At 45.8% G+C, this 16,438-nt stretch overlaps 2 protein-coding genes across 2 annotated transcripts; one reads left to right on the top strand and one right to left on the bottom strand.

The window, feature by feature from the left end:
- Window positions 1-141: 141 nt before the first annotated feature.
- KBTBD4 (kelch repeat and BTB domain containing 4) lies at window positions 142-6,901 on the bottom strand. Its single transcript, XM_084287325.1, has 4 exons — window positions 6,848-6,901; window positions 5,026-5,646; window positions 2,368-2,474; window positions 142-1,791 (listed from the first exon to the last, which is right to left on the bottom strand). The coding sequence occupies exons 1-4, from the start codon at window positions 6,864-6,866 to the stop codon at window positions 931-933; spliced, it is 1,608 nt and encodes a 535-aa protein (XP_084143451.1). The 5' UTR covers window positions 6,867-6,901; the 3' UTR covers window positions 142-930.
- A 38-nt stretch (window positions 6,902-6,939) lies between these two features.
- Window positions 6,940-11,816, top strand: NDUFS3 (NADH:ubiquinone oxidoreductase core subunit S3). Its single transcript, XM_084287108.1, has 6 exons — window positions 6,940-7,244; window positions 7,974-8,071; window positions 8,330-8,479; window positions 9,712-9,837; window positions 10,261-10,380; window positions 11,567-11,816. Exons 1-6 carry the CDS (start codon window positions 7,130-7,132, stop codon window positions 11,732-11,734), a joined length of 777 nt encoding a protein of 258 aa, XP_084143234.1. The 5' UTR covers window positions 6,940-7,129; the 3' UTR covers window positions 11,735-11,816.
- Window positions 11,817-16,438: the final 4,622 nt, after the last annotated feature.

Consider the following 16,438-nt stretch of genomic DNA (forward strand, 5'->3'; position numbering starts at 1 on the left):
TTTTCTCTTAAGACTAGTCTTTTCTCTGGGAGCCCCACAGATCTCTCCCATGCACAGCATTAGCACTGAGCTGAACTGCAATCCACAGAAGGCTCTAAAATAGTTGCAGCAAAAGAAAAGAAAACTGTCTCAGCAGAGACTTTATTCAGATTCTTACCCAAAGGGTTACAGTGCCAACAGAGGGGTAGCAGGGAGTGGTCTTAGTTCCATCTGTCACCAACACTATGCTATGATTACAGGCAGGGATTCCCTGTACAGTAAAGGAAGCCAATGCTCATAAAAATGATCTCCCTCTTTATGCTGGGTGATGATAGAGCAGTAAGCAGATTCCCCGTTTGTTACCACTCCTCTAGAAGTGCTGCATAATGCAACCTACTCGGGGTCTTAGGGACAGCTCTGGAATCTGTCTGCTCTAAGTATTTCTGCCAGCCTCTCCTTCTGGAACAGGGACACAGGAACGTTTAAACGGGGACATCCCTGGAGGACAGACAGTGCACATCTCTCTGTGACTGACAATGGCAGCAACCCACAATCTCCCGGGCAGTTAAAACGAGCAGTCTGTGCCAAGGAGGATGTCGTCCATATGCTATAGGATTTGTTATTGGTGGATGGGTTCCAGGCTAAAAAAGCCACTTGCTGCAGTTTGGGCCTCAAACACAAGCAGCTTATCATCAAGGGATCACAGTAATAGCATTTAGTCCATCTGAAATCTAAGATGCATCAGTTCAACTTGAATAGTGCTATGTAAAAGGACAGGCCCACACCTAGAAAGCCTGTACTCCCTCTGCACGGGTGTAGAGGATGGGCGCTTTACTGGATGTTGCGAGCTCCTAATTATTGGGACTGGTGCGGAGGGTGGCTGGGTGCCTCTGAGCTGCACAGCACAACACCACTGCTGCCTTTTCTACCACTGGGCCTGTTTTTCCCCCTTTAGGCCAGTACAAACTGCAGGTTAGTGAGCAGCACTTTGATGCCGCTTGTGACCGTGACCACAGAGGTGGCTGGATTGAGTTTAAAAGTATTTGCATCGCCCTTTTTATAGCGGTCTCGAAAAACATAGATGCTGCCATTGCAGCTGGCAATCTTCCAGAGGGAGGGTACTGAGCTCCAGGCGTCTGGCAGGCACAGCCGGGTGAAGCTATCCAGCAGGGGATTATAGCACAGCAGCGAATCCCCCTCAGCTACGATGAACACCACATCCTTGTGCACGGCGGCGTGCATGCGCCCTGCGAAAGGCAGTACGTATGGCTTCACGTGGCATTTCTCCGTGTTGGTATCGTAGCACTGAATAAGCCGAGAGGGCTTGGTGAAGAAGTCCAGGTCATTTTCCTCCCCGCCCAGCAGGTAAATGACACCGTTAAGGTTTACACCTGCAGCCCCTGAGACAGCCACTTCCAGCTGGCTGGTCTCTGTCCAGACATTGTCTCGTACTCTGTAATATATCACAGCGTTAGAGAGAGTGTCCTGCAGAGTCTTCCCCCCAAGGGAATATATTGCATCCTTGCTTGGTACAGAGACGAGTGTGTGTTGGAGCCTGTCACGGGGCAGGGGCGCGCACCACTCCCAGTCTATGGTGGCGTTGTTGCATTTCCACATGCGTCGTGGAATAGAGCCCCCGACAACATACAGGTCGCTGCCATGCTTGCAGGCTGCGGTGATCTGGTGACACAGGCTGTTCTGGCCACTCACGCTGATGGAGTCATCATCAGCACAGTGCAGAGAGACAGCGAGTGAATGTGTACGTGATGACTCCTTTCCGATCAGGTAGATGTGAACATTTTCCCCAATCACCTAAGAGAAAGGAGGAGCTTGTCAACCTTACCACAGTTAGGTCTGTTCACACTAATGTCAGCGATGCCCAAGACTGATTTTTTTCAGCATTTCAGGACCCACCTGTGAGCGTGAGGCATGCACTCTGCTTCCCAAGCCTTGCTACCCTAGAGCATTCAGAGCCTTTTCAAGACACCAGTCATATCTGACAGCAAAGCAGCAACAGACTTCATTGGAATCCGAGTGACTGCAGTTTAGTTAAGGGTTGGCCACCTCACTGATAGAGTACTTACTATGAGGGGAATGCCAAAGTAAGATTTCCGAATGGTCTCTCAGATAACAGTATCTGGTGAAATGCATTATTTGCGGCATTGCCCTAATCACTAACAAAAACAACCTCAGGCTAAAATTAAAAAAGCTGTCAGTGGGGTTGCTATTTATAACAGTGAGAGTATCCCTCATGCAAACCTTGTGAATTTCAATGGTGTTTGTGTTTTGCGGCTTTCAAGTTGCACCTGCAAACAGAATATACCCTGCCTTGGGAAGCGCAACACCAGCAAATGCTACACCAGCCTGGAACAGAAGGTCTTTTTATACCTTCAGACTTGATCGCAGTGTCTCTGAAAAGCCTGCTCGCTCCTCCTTGTTGAAGTTGATCCAGGTTTCTATGGCAGCCGTCGGATTCTGAGAACACGGAACACCATCTGCGGTTTGGGGACAGAAAGAAATTTATGGTATCTAGACACAGGTGCGTGTACCTAAGAAAATCCTTTCCTGCAACTCCCTCACCCCCTCCTGCCACAAACCATACCCTGTAGAGGAGGAAAAAAAGATACAAAGGTTTATAGATTTTGGCAGGCATGATCAGCACTGCCAGCCAGGCATCTACATGCAATTCGCTTGGTTAAATATCAGAAGACAGAGCTGTCAGATTTCAAGCATTTTGGATGACTTTCAACAAAGGAAGCTGCCTCAAAGAGAAAGAGGGCAGGGAAGAGCCCGTACATGCTTTGAGATGATAAAAAAAATAGTAACGTAATTAAGCATTTAGGTAGAAAGATTCTCTTATTTGAAAATGAAAATTTCAGCAGTTGCATTTCTTGGCTCATTGGCTAGTCCTAGAAACTCATCTAGCAAAGGTCATCCGCAGAAATTGTTCTTCTCTGAGCACTGTCAGACAGCTGACCCTCAAGACTGAACATCTGTGTTGCTGCTTTCCTGTCAACATTTGGAAATCCCCTGTGAGCTACTACAGCTTTCTTTAGTAGTGTGACAGTAGGAAACACTTATGTTTAACAGACTGCATCAGATTTCGATTTGTTTCCAGGCATAACTGGAAGTTTTAGCTACGCCATAAATTATTGCAGCAGCAGCACATTACCTAGAAGATTTTAAGTGCTTCCTTCTAGTTTGAAAGTCAGCTAGTTGCCCTAACACCAGCAATTACTCCTGTATTCATTGAGAGGTTTCCCTTTAAAAAGGTTCTCCAATTTCGTTGTCCAACAAACCCTGAATTCGGTGATGCTGAAGGCATCTGACAAATTCTGACCCTTTTCTCCATACTGGAAGGAAGGAGGAAAGGGGGGTGGGAGGGGCAGGGAGAGAAAGCAGGTTATTTTGAATCTGTTCAATAGTAAAATTGATTTCCATAAGCTATTTATCAGATGTAGTGGTTAAATGGAAAAACTTTGATTTTGAAATGGGTCCCAGGGCGCAACAGAAGGCAAGCTTAATAAATTACCATCTTCATGAAGTTTATTTTAATCCTTGCTACTAATAGCTTCCTCTATTTAATTGTCCATTAACTAGACAAAGCAGCAGCACTTCCAAAAGATTTTCCCTACCAGCAGTAGGAGTGTATTTCAGCTCTTAATCCATTAATCCATTTTCATGGACCAAGTTTCGCCATAAATATTGAGTAACATGATTCTATATACGGAAATAGGTGATGCATAGAAAAAAAATTCTTAAGCAATTATTTTAATTAAGGACCACAAATACTGAAGGCCAAAGTCCTGAAACTATGATTACTACATGGTATCACAATGAGGAAGAGTTAAAGCTATGAGGTCAGTCACCCATTATTTAATCATTTTGGGGTATTAGTGAAGTCACAACTTTGTTTAAAATTTTAGCTACGTATAGCTTTGATTGCGAATTTCTTTAGTTGCAAAACAAATACTGCAATTGAGTATCTGTAAAGACTCCCATAGGCATAACCTCAACTTTAGAGGATACTTTAGGTCTTATGGGGAAATTTGCCAGTGTTCCAAGGAAGACGGTTACAGCAGGTTTATCACTATAACAGCATATAAACCACTGACACACAAACTATAGCAATTTACTTGTTCACAGAATTATTTTTAATTAAAGCAAGAAAGGGGGAGTCTCTCCAGTCTCAAGTCCAGCACATTGGACTGTATGAGCTTCTCCTACGCTCTTGCTTCCTCTACCAATGATACAGAAACGTGCAAAAATAGAGTAGTGACTGGAGCATCACGAAGAGGTTTTATAGTGCTGACTGTATATAAGGGCAGCAGGGAACCTTTAAGCAGTGGTGTCAGACAAAGCAAGCTGTTAATATGTTGACACATCCTTCACAACACTAAGTCATTGCATCCATTACCATGGAAGACTATTAGCTTTACATTAAGAGTAATTACTGTATTACCCAAGATGTTACACTGCCTCTATTTCAGTCAGCTGACTGCCTAGCCTAAATAATCCTAACAATTATGTAAAATTGTTAATAACACTAACATAGTCTAGAAAGGTAGCCTGTGCTCAAGACTTCTTACAGATGTTGAGTCATTGCATTACAATGTTAAATGATTAAGAATTACAACAGAAAAAAAAGATGTTCTTAAGGTGTTCATTTTGGAAATGCTTCTTTGTTTACTTTTAATGCAAACAAAATTTGTTAGAAGTTATTAAATTACATTTAAAAAAATGTAATATTTCCAATCTGTTAGCTCAGGAACTGCTGGGAATTACCAGCATCCTCTATCTCCATTTTCTGTACCATAGATCCTGACAGGTCTATAGCATGTCCACTAACAATTTATGGTGTTGTGGTGTTTTGTTTTTTCTAATTCAGTTATCCAGAATATTTTGCCTTGCTTAGCTAAGCTTCTGAATAGGCAGTGACTGTGAAAGCTTGTATCTTTCCATCTGTTTTGATCAATCCCTGCTAGACTCTCAGGCTGAAAGTCTCTTCCCAGATCCACAGCATGGCTACTCTCAAAAACTCCTTACCTGTAAGGATATCTGTCAGTAGGCGGAGAGGTAGGTGTAGGAACTCCTCCGTGTCTTGCAACTGAGATAAATGTGACTTCGCACAGTGTTTGGCAGCTGTGTAGAGCTCCATGTCGCTGTGTTGATCTGCCAGCCACATGACCTGCAGACAGTTCCTGACCTGCACCGTACGAGCCAGAAAACGGGAGCATTCCTCAAAAAGGGCAGTCAGCTGGTACATGTCTGCCACTTCATAGGTTTCCTGCAGCTCTTCTGCCCTCAGCTTTACAGTCCCATGGTAAATATAGTCCACAAGGAGCTGAAAGACACTCTCGCTGACATCCTGCAGCTCAATCACTCGGTTGTGGGCCTCCTTTAGGTTGGAAGTGAACATGGAACGAAAAAAGCAGCTCTGAGCTGAGAGGACCAAACGGTGCAGCTGGAATTCTTTGCCTTCCACTGATATCGTAACATCAGCAAAGAGCTCATCCTCCAGGCAGAGCTTCATAATTCCCTGGGCCACACGGCCCGAGTGGGAGCGGTCAGTAAAGGTGTAGTTCACAAAGTAGTTCTCTTCTGCAGAGGAGCCTCCGGTCTCTTCTGACGAGTCCATGGTGCTGCACAGATCAGACCTCCAGCAATCTGTAAAACCACAGCGATTATAAGGCTTTCTCCCCCCACCAACACGATTACGCAGTGCTTCAGGATACAGGGAAAAATCAAGCATACTGGTAAGAGGCCAGCATATTTCAAACCGAATATAAATAGCACAGCCAGAAACTTCTGCTTGAGTTTCAGAACCTCAAACAACTGAAACAAATTAGAAGTTGGCATGATTAAGATTATAATGTATACAAAACTTCCAGTACAGTGAGCATCGCATCCCAGCAGAATTGCAAGATTTGCATATCTTTTCGCAACTCATTTCACTGACACAAAGAAATGCAGCAACAGTTATTCAAGTGGAAAGGCCAGCAACCCCCCTAGGAAACTGGCAGTGCCAAGAGAAAGTGACAGCACCTTAGTTGGGCTAGATAAAAGAAAAAAGTTAGAATATCATACTACAACGAGCACAGGCAGCAGCTCGTGTCATTAGTAGGAGTTAGTTAGCATCCAGAAGTGAAGCGATGAATTTTTGCAGTGCTACCAAGTCAGGTGGGTTTGTTTTTACCCAAAAGCCCGCCAGACATAACTGCCAGCTCTTCAGCCAAACCAAATGAGGTAACTCGTGGTCATGCTCAGCCTGCTAACGTGCCAGACATCTTCAGCATGCGAAATAACATGCGAGATGCTGTTAGCCAGCGTTTCCCCAAAGTGGGGAGGATAACTCAGTTTGCTGCATTTCTTAGTAGGTAACAGAGGTTACGTGCAATGCTCTGAGCAGTTTCTGGGTCATAAAAGCTTCTGCTGTAGGAAGAACTTTCTGTTAACACGGCTCAGCAGCACTGAAAGCAAAGAGATGCCCCTTTGCATTCCCTCTAAACCTGTTTCTACGCCTAGTAGAAATAGCTTCTAAATAGCTCCTTGATTATCCACCCTGGTGACCAGGGCCCAAAATTATTTATTCCTGAACGCGATTTCCAGCGGAGCGCTCACCTACAGCCAAGGCTTTTCTCCAAGAGGCCTCCCGTTACCCTTCCACCCTTCATTTTCCCAAACCTGCCTTTTCTGACAACAGCTCTGTGGGGCTCAGGGGAGCTCCCATTCCCTCCCTGGCAGCACCTTCCACACGCAGTTACCCCCCCCCCCCCACAGCCCAGCTCCCGCTATGAACCCCCCTCATCTCCCATCCGGAGGCCTCCCCGCGGCCTCCCCGCCGCCCCCTCCCCAGCTCGGCACCCACCTGCGGCGCCTCCCTTCATGCCGCCGCCCCGAGGCCGCCTCCTCCTCCTCCTCCTCCTCCTCCTCCTCCTCCTCCTCCCGCCGCCGCCCCGGGGTGCCCCAGCGGCTCCCCCGCGCCCCTCACCCTGCGCCAGGCGCCGCCGACCGACCCGGAAGCGCCCGGGGAGCGGCCGCAGCGGGGCGGGGAGAGCAGGGAGGAGGAGGAGGAGAAAAAGGAGGAGGAGGAGGAGGAGGAGGCGCCTTCCTCTTCCGGGCCGTGCCCTTGCCCGCCCGTGCTGTGGGGATGTTGGCGGCGGCGTTGCGGGGCCTGGCGCGGCGCTGCCCTCCGCGGGGCGCAGCGGCCCCGGGGGTGTTGGGGCAGGCGCGGGCGGCGGGGGGCTCCGCCGCGGAGACTCGGCGTAAGTGGGCGGGCGGGGGGCGCTGAGCGCCGGCAGGGGGCGAGGGGTCGCCCCCAGGCGAAAACTCGGTTGTGTTGTTGGTGAAGTAGCGGGGCCGTTCTGTTGCGTTGTCGGCGGGTGGGCTCGGTTACCCGGCCGCGGCAGCCCCTCGCTTCCATCTTGTTTCCCTCCCCGCCGTGCCGCTGGAGCACGCCGAAACTGGGATATCTGGGTTGGGAAGGCCTTTTGGCCAGTCGTTAGGTGACCTGCTGGGTCCCGCTCCAAACCACGTCCCCGAGCACCACCACGTCCACGTCTCGCTTAATACCTCCAAGGACAGGGGTTCCACCTCGCTGGGTGCCCTGTCCCAGTGCCTGCCCACCCTTTCTGTGGAGAAATTCTTCCCGAAATCCAATCCAAACCTCCCCTGGGGCACCTTGAGGCTATTTCCGTGTCCTATCAGTTGTCACCTGCTCTCCACAAGCTCCTTTCAGGTATTTGTGGAGATGACGAGCTCTCCCCTCTGCCTCCTGTTCTCCAGGTGTAGCAATAGGCCAGTCTCTGTGACGTGCCCTTTGTTCCTCTGTGCATGTATGGTTTGTTTAGCTTTGAATTTACCAGGAAAAAAAGCTTTGTGGGTTACTTGAATCCTCCTGTCTTCTGCAGAAGTTACCAAGAGACAGTTAGAGTGATTAAAGGGATTTTTAAGCACGGGATGGGAGTTACTGCTTTTCCTGTTGCTCTCTTTAGCTACCGTCAGACCAAAAAATGAAGTAGAACAGAAGCAGCTCTGTGCATTCGGGGAGTACGTGGCGGAGATCCTGCCCAAGTATGTCCAGCAAGCACAGGTAAGTGCTGTTTAAGAAATTGTTCATGCTGGGAGCTGACTGCAGCCCATAAACTCACTACTTCTTATTAGATGTTGTTATGAGGATGAAAGATTGTCAGAATTACGTGAAAATTAGGGCTGTTACTGAGCCCTGTTCTCTGATGTCATCACGTCTGCTGTACCATACGCTTTCTTTGTATGCATATCTTGCTGGATTCAGTGTAACGTTGAGACCTGTTAGTGTCAGTGCTAGTTCCCCTTCTGTTGTTTTCATCAGGTGACCTGTTTCAACGAGCTGGAGCTTCTGATCCATCCAGATGGGATTATTCCAGTTCTGACCTTCCTTCGGGATCACACCAATGCCCAGTTCAAATCCTTGGCTGACTTGACTGCTGTTGATGTCCCATCTCGGCAGTACCGCTTTGAGGTAAGAACCGCTCACAGGTGCCGGACTTGGAGAGCTCCACACCTGCTGATGGCTGTGGATGCTGTTGCAGCTCTGACTGCATTTTTTTGCTTTCTGGCAGTCGGAAAAAAACCTACTCTGAAGTGCTGGGTTTGTTTAACCCATTGATCCTGGAAGCAGTGGCAGAACTAATACTACATGGGTAGTATTCAGCTTATATACAGCTAATATATACAGCTTTCCTTTTGTGTTCTGCTGAAAGTCTTTTTTCCCCCCTCCCCTTGGAGGGAGGTGGTTGTTTGTTTTGTTTGTTTATTTATTTATTATTCTTTTTGTTTGTTTGTTTTGCTTTGATTTTATTAAAGTGTCTAGAGACTTTTTTTCTGGCCAAGTAGGAACTGGTGCTCTTCCTTCTTCTACCTAGGTCTGTCAGCTGCTTTGGACACAAACAGTCATGTTTTTCTTTAAATTCCACCAATTTTCTCCTTAACAATTTTCCTCTTCTTCTAAAAAAGAAGAATCTGTAGTAGTTTTAAAAACATCTTCTGAAAGTCAGGATCTATTTGAAGGATATTAGATGCTCATTGTATTGTCTTCTCACCTACTACTAGAAAGCCTTGTTCACAGTATTATTGCAAAGACCTTGTTGTAGTTTAGCATAGGAAAATCTTATAACAGAAGAAAATACCAGGAACTCACAGGTTGCAGGAGGCTGGCTATGGTTTAGACAACTTTATTGATGAAGAGATGTCCTTCTTTCCTTGTCCAATTTGGGCAGATCATCTTTCAGATGTGAGAAGTGAACTGGTTTTGTTCCCAGCAAGTTAGAAAGATTATGAAAAGTAGCCGATACATTTTCCCCTTTTGGTTTATCTTGTGGTATCAAATCACTTACCAACAGAGTCACTGGATGCTGGGGGTAATTAATAGTCATTTTCTTTAAGACAATCATCATGCGTCTTCATCCCATAAGTATTCTCCTTTTTTAAGATTTAGTCTTAATCTTTATTTCAGCTCCTCATCAGTGATGTTTTCTACGTCCCACATCCTTTTTGTTACTCTTGAATGAAGAAAAACTATCAGAGCCTCAGTTAGGTGATTTTTCATGCCCAGCTCTTAGGTGTTGCATGTGACTTTGCTGAGAAGGAATATTTGAAATAGGCTTCATACATCTTTTCTCAGCCAGTACTGTACTGTGAAGAGATCTCCATAAAGTCCATGCGTGGCCAATGCCTTCTTTTATCCTACTGCAGATTGTTTACAATCTCCTGTCTCTGCGGTTCAACAGTCGGATCCGTGTGAAGACATACACTGATGAGCTGACACCTATCGATTCAGCAGTGTCTGTGCACAAGGCAGCAAACTGGTATGAAAGGGAGGTGAGTGCCATTTTATTTGGGAACAGAGTCTCTGTTGGGTGGGGCTGCATTTTCCTAAAAAAATGTCATTATCTAAGGCCCTGAGAAGGGGGGAGGTGTTTCACTGGCTGTCTTTTCCGAATAGGAGAAAAACACTGTTTAATTTGCTTTTAAATTAATTATTCCTGCATGGAATACTGGCACTGCACAAAGCTGGACATGGAACTGAAATTCTGTGGATATAATACTCAAAGGGGACTTTTTTCAAAGTAAGAGGACCCTTACCTCTAGCAGGGTGTTTTCAAACGAACAAACAAAGAAAACTCCTTTGTTTTCTTGGTTGGAGTGGCCTTTCCATATGAGGTGGGGAAGCATGGAGGTGCTGGAAAGCTTAAGATGGAAATTGACTATCTAATTCAATTTATTTGGCTCCCTTTCATTTAGGTTTGGGACATGTATGGTGTCTTCTTTGCCAACCACCCTGACCTAAGGCGAATCCTCACAGACTATGGGTTTGAAGGCCATCCTTTCCGGAAGGACTTCCCACTCTCTGGTTATGTGGAGGTAGGAGATGCACTTGTGTCTAAAGTGATCAAATCTCTGTAATACTGTTTTCTGAGTTTCAGTACAGAGATGTGAATGCTTTGTAGTCCTTTATCTAAAAGGGGTCTAAAGACATTTCACTTGTGTGTATATTCCAGTGCATATGCATCTCCAGCATTTCAGGTCATCACAAAGTATTATCTATAATAAGGCAGCCTAAGGCCAGCAACACTGAGCAAATTTCATGAGACGTATGCCAAAGGCAGAGAAAGTGCTTCTGCTTTTTTGTTTTTCATCTGAAATGTTAAACTTTCCACTGCAAAACTGGAGATTTCCATTGGAATGAATGACTGGACTGATCTTTATACAGTTGGAATTTTACTTTGTGGAGTTCTTGTAGGCCCAGATAACAAAACTCTATTTGAACTGACTTGTCATTTATCAAATGTTTACCTCTGTGTGGTAAACCACATGTGAAATGAGTGTATTTGGTATCTGCCTAGTTTCAAATGACTGCCTTGCAGAAGCATTCATATTTGGTGTAGTTGTAAGACTGAGCTGAATCTCAGGAGGAGATAAAGAAGTTCTGTAGGCAACAGAGGGTTTTAAGAAAATAGAAATTGTGGAATCCTGTAAGCGAGGACTAGGCAACAGGTTTGGAGATTGGAACTGACACAACGAGGGTAAATCAAGCCTATCTGGTACTCAGCTACCCTTCACCTATGTTCTGAATGTTATGCTAGGAAGCAAAACTGAAACCAAACAAGCTGTTCTAATAGGCATTTATAAATATACATGAGTAGTCCCCAGCTCTGCCAGGTGGATGGACCACCTTATCGCAGTGACTCAGGAGAACTTCTGTTATTCTGTTATTCTCAGGAGAAATCTGTTATTCCGAGTAGACTTCATGTGGACTGTAGGCTGGGCACTCCTAATTCAGGTTGGTTAGCCAGGACATGTGGGGTGCATGGTAGCAAAGAGGAGGAGGTTTTGGAGAGTACAGAGGTCTTGGTGGCATCTGGAGGGCTCTTGTTCAAGAATGAGGAGCACTGAAGCTGTGGCAGAGACCTGAGCCCTATCCATGGCATAAGAACTGGGGTTACTCATACTTGAGGGCGATTTGGGTCATTATTGTGTACATCCACTAATGGAGGGAGCATGAGGGCTGTATGAAAATGACCAGCCTGTGTCCTTTGCACTGTTCTAGGTGCGGTATGATGATGAAGTGAAACGGGTAGTGGCAGAACCTGTGGAGCTATCTCAGGAATTTCGCAAGTTTGATCTGAATAGTCCTTGGGAGACATTTCCTGCCTATCGTGCAGCTCCAGAACCCCTGAAAATAGAAGCAGGAGCCAAGAAAGAAGACGCAAAATAACATCAGAATGGAGCAGGTGCACAGCACTATCCTTTCTGTTCTAACATAGTATTTATGATAATAAAAATTGATGTGAGATTCATGTCTGTCATGGTCACATGAGTAATGTTATTTTTGAACTAGATAAAAAGCACAGGATGAGGGATATTAATTTACAGTCCTGATAGTCCAACTGGCAGGTGTTTATCTGCTGTTTTGAACTGTAAGACACTGGATTTGTCTTTTTGGCTTGGAAATTGAATGGAGTCCAGGCATTCCCTATGGCTGAGATGCTGTAGATACACGGCTTCTGCTAGCTGCCCCTGTAGACATAAGTCATAGCCTGAGCACTCACTCGTGCAGACTCCAGGAGACATCTGAAACAGCTGTGTGGCGTAAGTAATGGGAGAACAGTATCTCAGCTCCAAGATGGGAAGATCATCATAATGTAGCATAACACACGTAGCTTTTGTAAATGGTTCTCAAACAGCTGTTAGTAGAACAACACAAGAAGTACCTGGATCCACACCAAATCGATTGTGGAAATGTCTGCATTGTTTCTTTGGGAGATAGGTCTGGCTGTTCTGCTGGCAGAAGGGGTTGCAGGTAACCTCTTACATGCTACTTCGTGCCAGCTTTTTCTTCACGATTTAGCAGTCTTCAGTTTCTCCAACTTCTTCAGACTGCTTTTTCCTGCAGTCAAAAATATCTCCTTTCCTCTCCCCTCCCTCGTGCCATAGACGAGAGTCCGTGCCTTTTTGTCACTATTCCAATTACTCTGAGTTCTATGATATAATAGCATTACCACTATCTTTGCTCTTGTGGAAAATCTCATCTCTCTCCAAAAAAAATGGAGAAATATTGTAGTTTGAGTCCACCCACCAGCTGTTTGAATGAGATTACATTACAGCAGTCATCAATTAATAATGTCCCTTGTTCTTAGTCCAGAAAATGCATAACGCAGTTCTTCATCAGAAAGCTGACTGACCTCATTAAAATCTGAAAACTGTTGTATTAGAGAATTTATAAAATAATTCAGAAGAGTTTGTAGAGACTACCTGAATCATCCCAGTGCTATTTAAGGCTCTTTAAATTGTAAGATCACTAAATAAGAAGAATCAGGGGTGGTTAGAATATGGGATAGAGGAAGAGATAGAACAATAATAAATTCAGTTAAGGAAAAAAAAAAAAGGGACAGTTAATCATTGTGACGAGAATCTGATCTGTTTGCAAGAATAAAGAGCTGAACCGTATGGTAAGAATCAGGTTTCATGTTTGTTTTCACTCTAGACTTGTAAGCATGGACTTAAATTCTTTATTTTTTTCCTTAATTTGTTTCAGGCTGCTATGGCCAGCAGTGTTTGGGATGTGACTCAGAACAGCATTCTCTAGTTAAAACTGATAGCATTTGCCACTTTCCTTAAAAAGTACAGCTCTTGTGGGAAGAAGAAAGGAGAAGGGAACACAGGAAATCAGGAGAAGTTTGGGGTTCTACACGATTCCTAGCTCCCCTTATGGTCTGCTATTAATTTGATTGATTAAAAAGGAAATGTACTTTTAGTCATTCCCACAACATGTTCCACAGCTGGTTCTGTTTTCTGTTGCACGGGCTCTTTTTCCATGCGAATGCCCATTGCACAAGACAGAAAAGTTTGTGGCACCACTTCTGTTACTGTGAAAATTCTTTGTTGAGCACATTGCCCCCTACGCCGCATTCTCCTTCACCCATCCCAGGGTGCATGAGGCACCATGCCAGGAGTCGTGGTCCATGTATCATAAAAATACGTATTTCCCAGTGTGTTAAGCTAGAAGACTGATGGTGGCTGGAACAGAAGGAAAAAGCAATTTAAACATAATGCTTGTATAACAGGAGAAATTGATTGACATAGCGTCATGAAAGGTTAGACGCGGTGCTCTGTCAAGTTAGATAAAACGCAAGTTTTGTGAAAGAATGTGTGTACTGGAGTCAAAACAGCCCCATGGGGACAGGCATTGGCACCAGTAGGTCTTTTTAATAAGTGGAATAATTGCTAACGGACCCAAATGTCTTCTCATTAGAGAAGTCTTGGATGGAACTTGGGAAGAGTGCAGTTTAGTCACCCGGGCACGTGGTGCCTGGATGCCTGAGATGGAGCTTACATAGCTTCACAAAGTAGTGCCAGTGTTGGCACACCCCCTCCACTGCTCCTGAGCCCCAGGGACTATCCTTACACACAAGCCTGATTGCCCTGAGGTCCTTGTAGCTGGTGAGCATTTACTTTATGGTGGGCAAGGCTGTTTGCAGCTTGGTCAAGCACAAAGTTATCTTCCAAGTCTCTGTCACTGCCTGGTCTGCGCTGCCAGCCTCCATGAGGCTGTCAGCTTGTTTGTCTGCATTGGATTTCCCAGATGTAGTTGGATGCTGGGTGAGATACATATCTGTGGTAGCTGATGCCCTATTCAGGAGCTGTGTTTTCTGATGCCGCAGAGCTGAATAACTAGACTTCAAGTGATGATTCACACTCATTGTGTTGAGCTTCCCCAGCTGCGTGTGTTTAGCTGGTGTTTTCCAGCATTCTGGCTTTCCTCCCCACAGCTGGGCAAGCAACCTCTTGTCCCTGGGGATGTGGCTATCGATGGTGTTAGGGTATCCGGCTGCATCGCAGCCACGCCATCTGTACGGTCCCTGATGACTGATCTCCAGTCAAGATCCAGATGGGGATTTCAGCTGGGCCTTGGACTCCTGCAGAGCAGATGTTACAGGAGTACTGAAGGACAGGCTAGATGACAGTCATGTTACCTGCATCCCGTTACATCTTCCCCAAGTTGTGAGAGGCCCCATCCCACTCTGTGCAGTAGGTGCAGTGGGTGGTGCCCTCTCTCCCTTTGTTACACATTATTGCTTCAGGCAGTTGGATGTGGCTCACAGACTAGAAGTAGAAGACAGGGAGACCATTTCCTGAAGGACCAGCAGCACCATATCTGTAAAGGATTGAATTGTGGAGGCCCCATCTGATTATGGACAGTACTTTACTCCTACTTCCCTCCAGCTTTTATTTCTTTTTCCTCTCCTGTGATTCAAACATCACATTTCCCGTGAGCTTTTCTTCTCCTGTTCTCTCACCATTCTTCATCTCCTCATCTTCCTCCCCTGCAGACCTGCTAGACAAGCCTAGGCAGGGGACTGAGGTCTCCCCAAGTTGTGCATGAGACATTTCAAGCAAGAGGTTTTTTCAATTTTTAAGCAGCATTTCCCTTTTATGAAGATGCTGCCAAACTTTTTGCAGTCCTATCTCAAAGAAACATCTCTTCCAAAGAGGCTCTTCTGGTGCTGCATTATCCACACCTTGTGACTTCTTGTGCTGCCTTAAGCCTCTTACATACCTAAGCACAGCCTGTGCAGGTCCCTGTGGCAAGGTGCCTGTCCCAGCATGCAGATGTAATCTGCAATAGGAAAAGGAAGCAGCAGAAATTCACAGTGCTGACAGGCCGGCTAGCTTCACCTGTACAAACACTGCTGTCTATGGGTATGTTTACAACTGAAAAATCGGAAAGACCCACAAAAGGTGCAAAATAAAAGGCCTGAACAAAAAACATAACGGTTGATGGAGGCACTAAAAATGACAGTGAACAAGGTTCAAGAGCCTGCAGGGGTCTATAATGTAAGTACCAGAGGAATTCTTCCCAGCAGATCCTGCTTCTTGTGACTTTGGCAAACTGGGTTACAGTGGCTGCTACCTCACTTGTCTCTTCCTTTGGTAGCTCCTCACTCCATTGCACCGTTACCCTGTGATGGGCAAAGCTTCTGCTACTTGGACCAAACTTTGGATCAACCTCCAACCAGCTCCTACAGATCTGGGTTCTGCATATCTTGTTCCCCCTTCCCGTCTTTCTGATTCGGGAAGTCCTGGTGGAAATGCCACAAGCAGCCAGGGTGACCCTGCAGAAACCGGGCTCGATGTGAGATGCTGAAACTGTGCCTACAACAGATGGCATGACCAGAGGGAGCGTGGAGCGGCAGGGTTGTGCACGCTCAGCTGTGAATACCTGGCAAGGACAGAATCCCTCAGGAGGAGCAGGTGCACCACCTAACATTGCAATCGCACGGGCAGGGACTGTGTGCAGCTGTTACAAACTCATGCCTGCTTCTGTGCACGTCCCATATAACTACTGCTGGTTCACAAAGAGCTAAAGCGTACATTTATCAGTGCTCTGCAACTGCCTTTCTCTGTGGGATAGAGAGGCAGTTGTGCAGTTTCCCCAGCTCAAGGCAGTGTCTACCACCTCTGCTTGCCTCCTACCTGCTGCTGTATCAGTCACCTCAGCACAGCCTGTGAGCCTCCTCTCTTCTCCCTCCCACCACATGGGTACCCTCTTCTAGACCTTCAGCTGCATGCTGTTCCTAGGAAACACTCCTACCGACAAAATCAACTACGACCTTTGCAGATGTTTGCCAAAATCCCCCCAGATGCATACTAGAGAGGCTATTTCATGACCAGCAAGATGTGGGGTTTTGTTGCTGTTTTTTTAAAGTAACTTCTAGACAGGGTCATGTGTACACTGGTGTACACTGCGAATTTTAAAGGACTGGCACAAACCAGAAGGCACATCAATCTCACTGTGCAGATGGGTCATCCGAGTCTGCCTCTTGAGTGGCATATTATTTACAGTTTAATAAAAGGTATCTCAGAAGAAAGGGATGCAGCTGAAGCAGAAGCAGCAGAAAATAATGAAAACTGAAAGAAG

Source organism: Netta rufina, assembly GCF_964035555.1.
Source record: "Netta rufina genome assembly, chromosome: 5".
Lineage (NCBI taxonomy): Eukaryota > Metazoa > Chordata > Aves > Anseriformes > Anatidae > Netta > Netta rufina.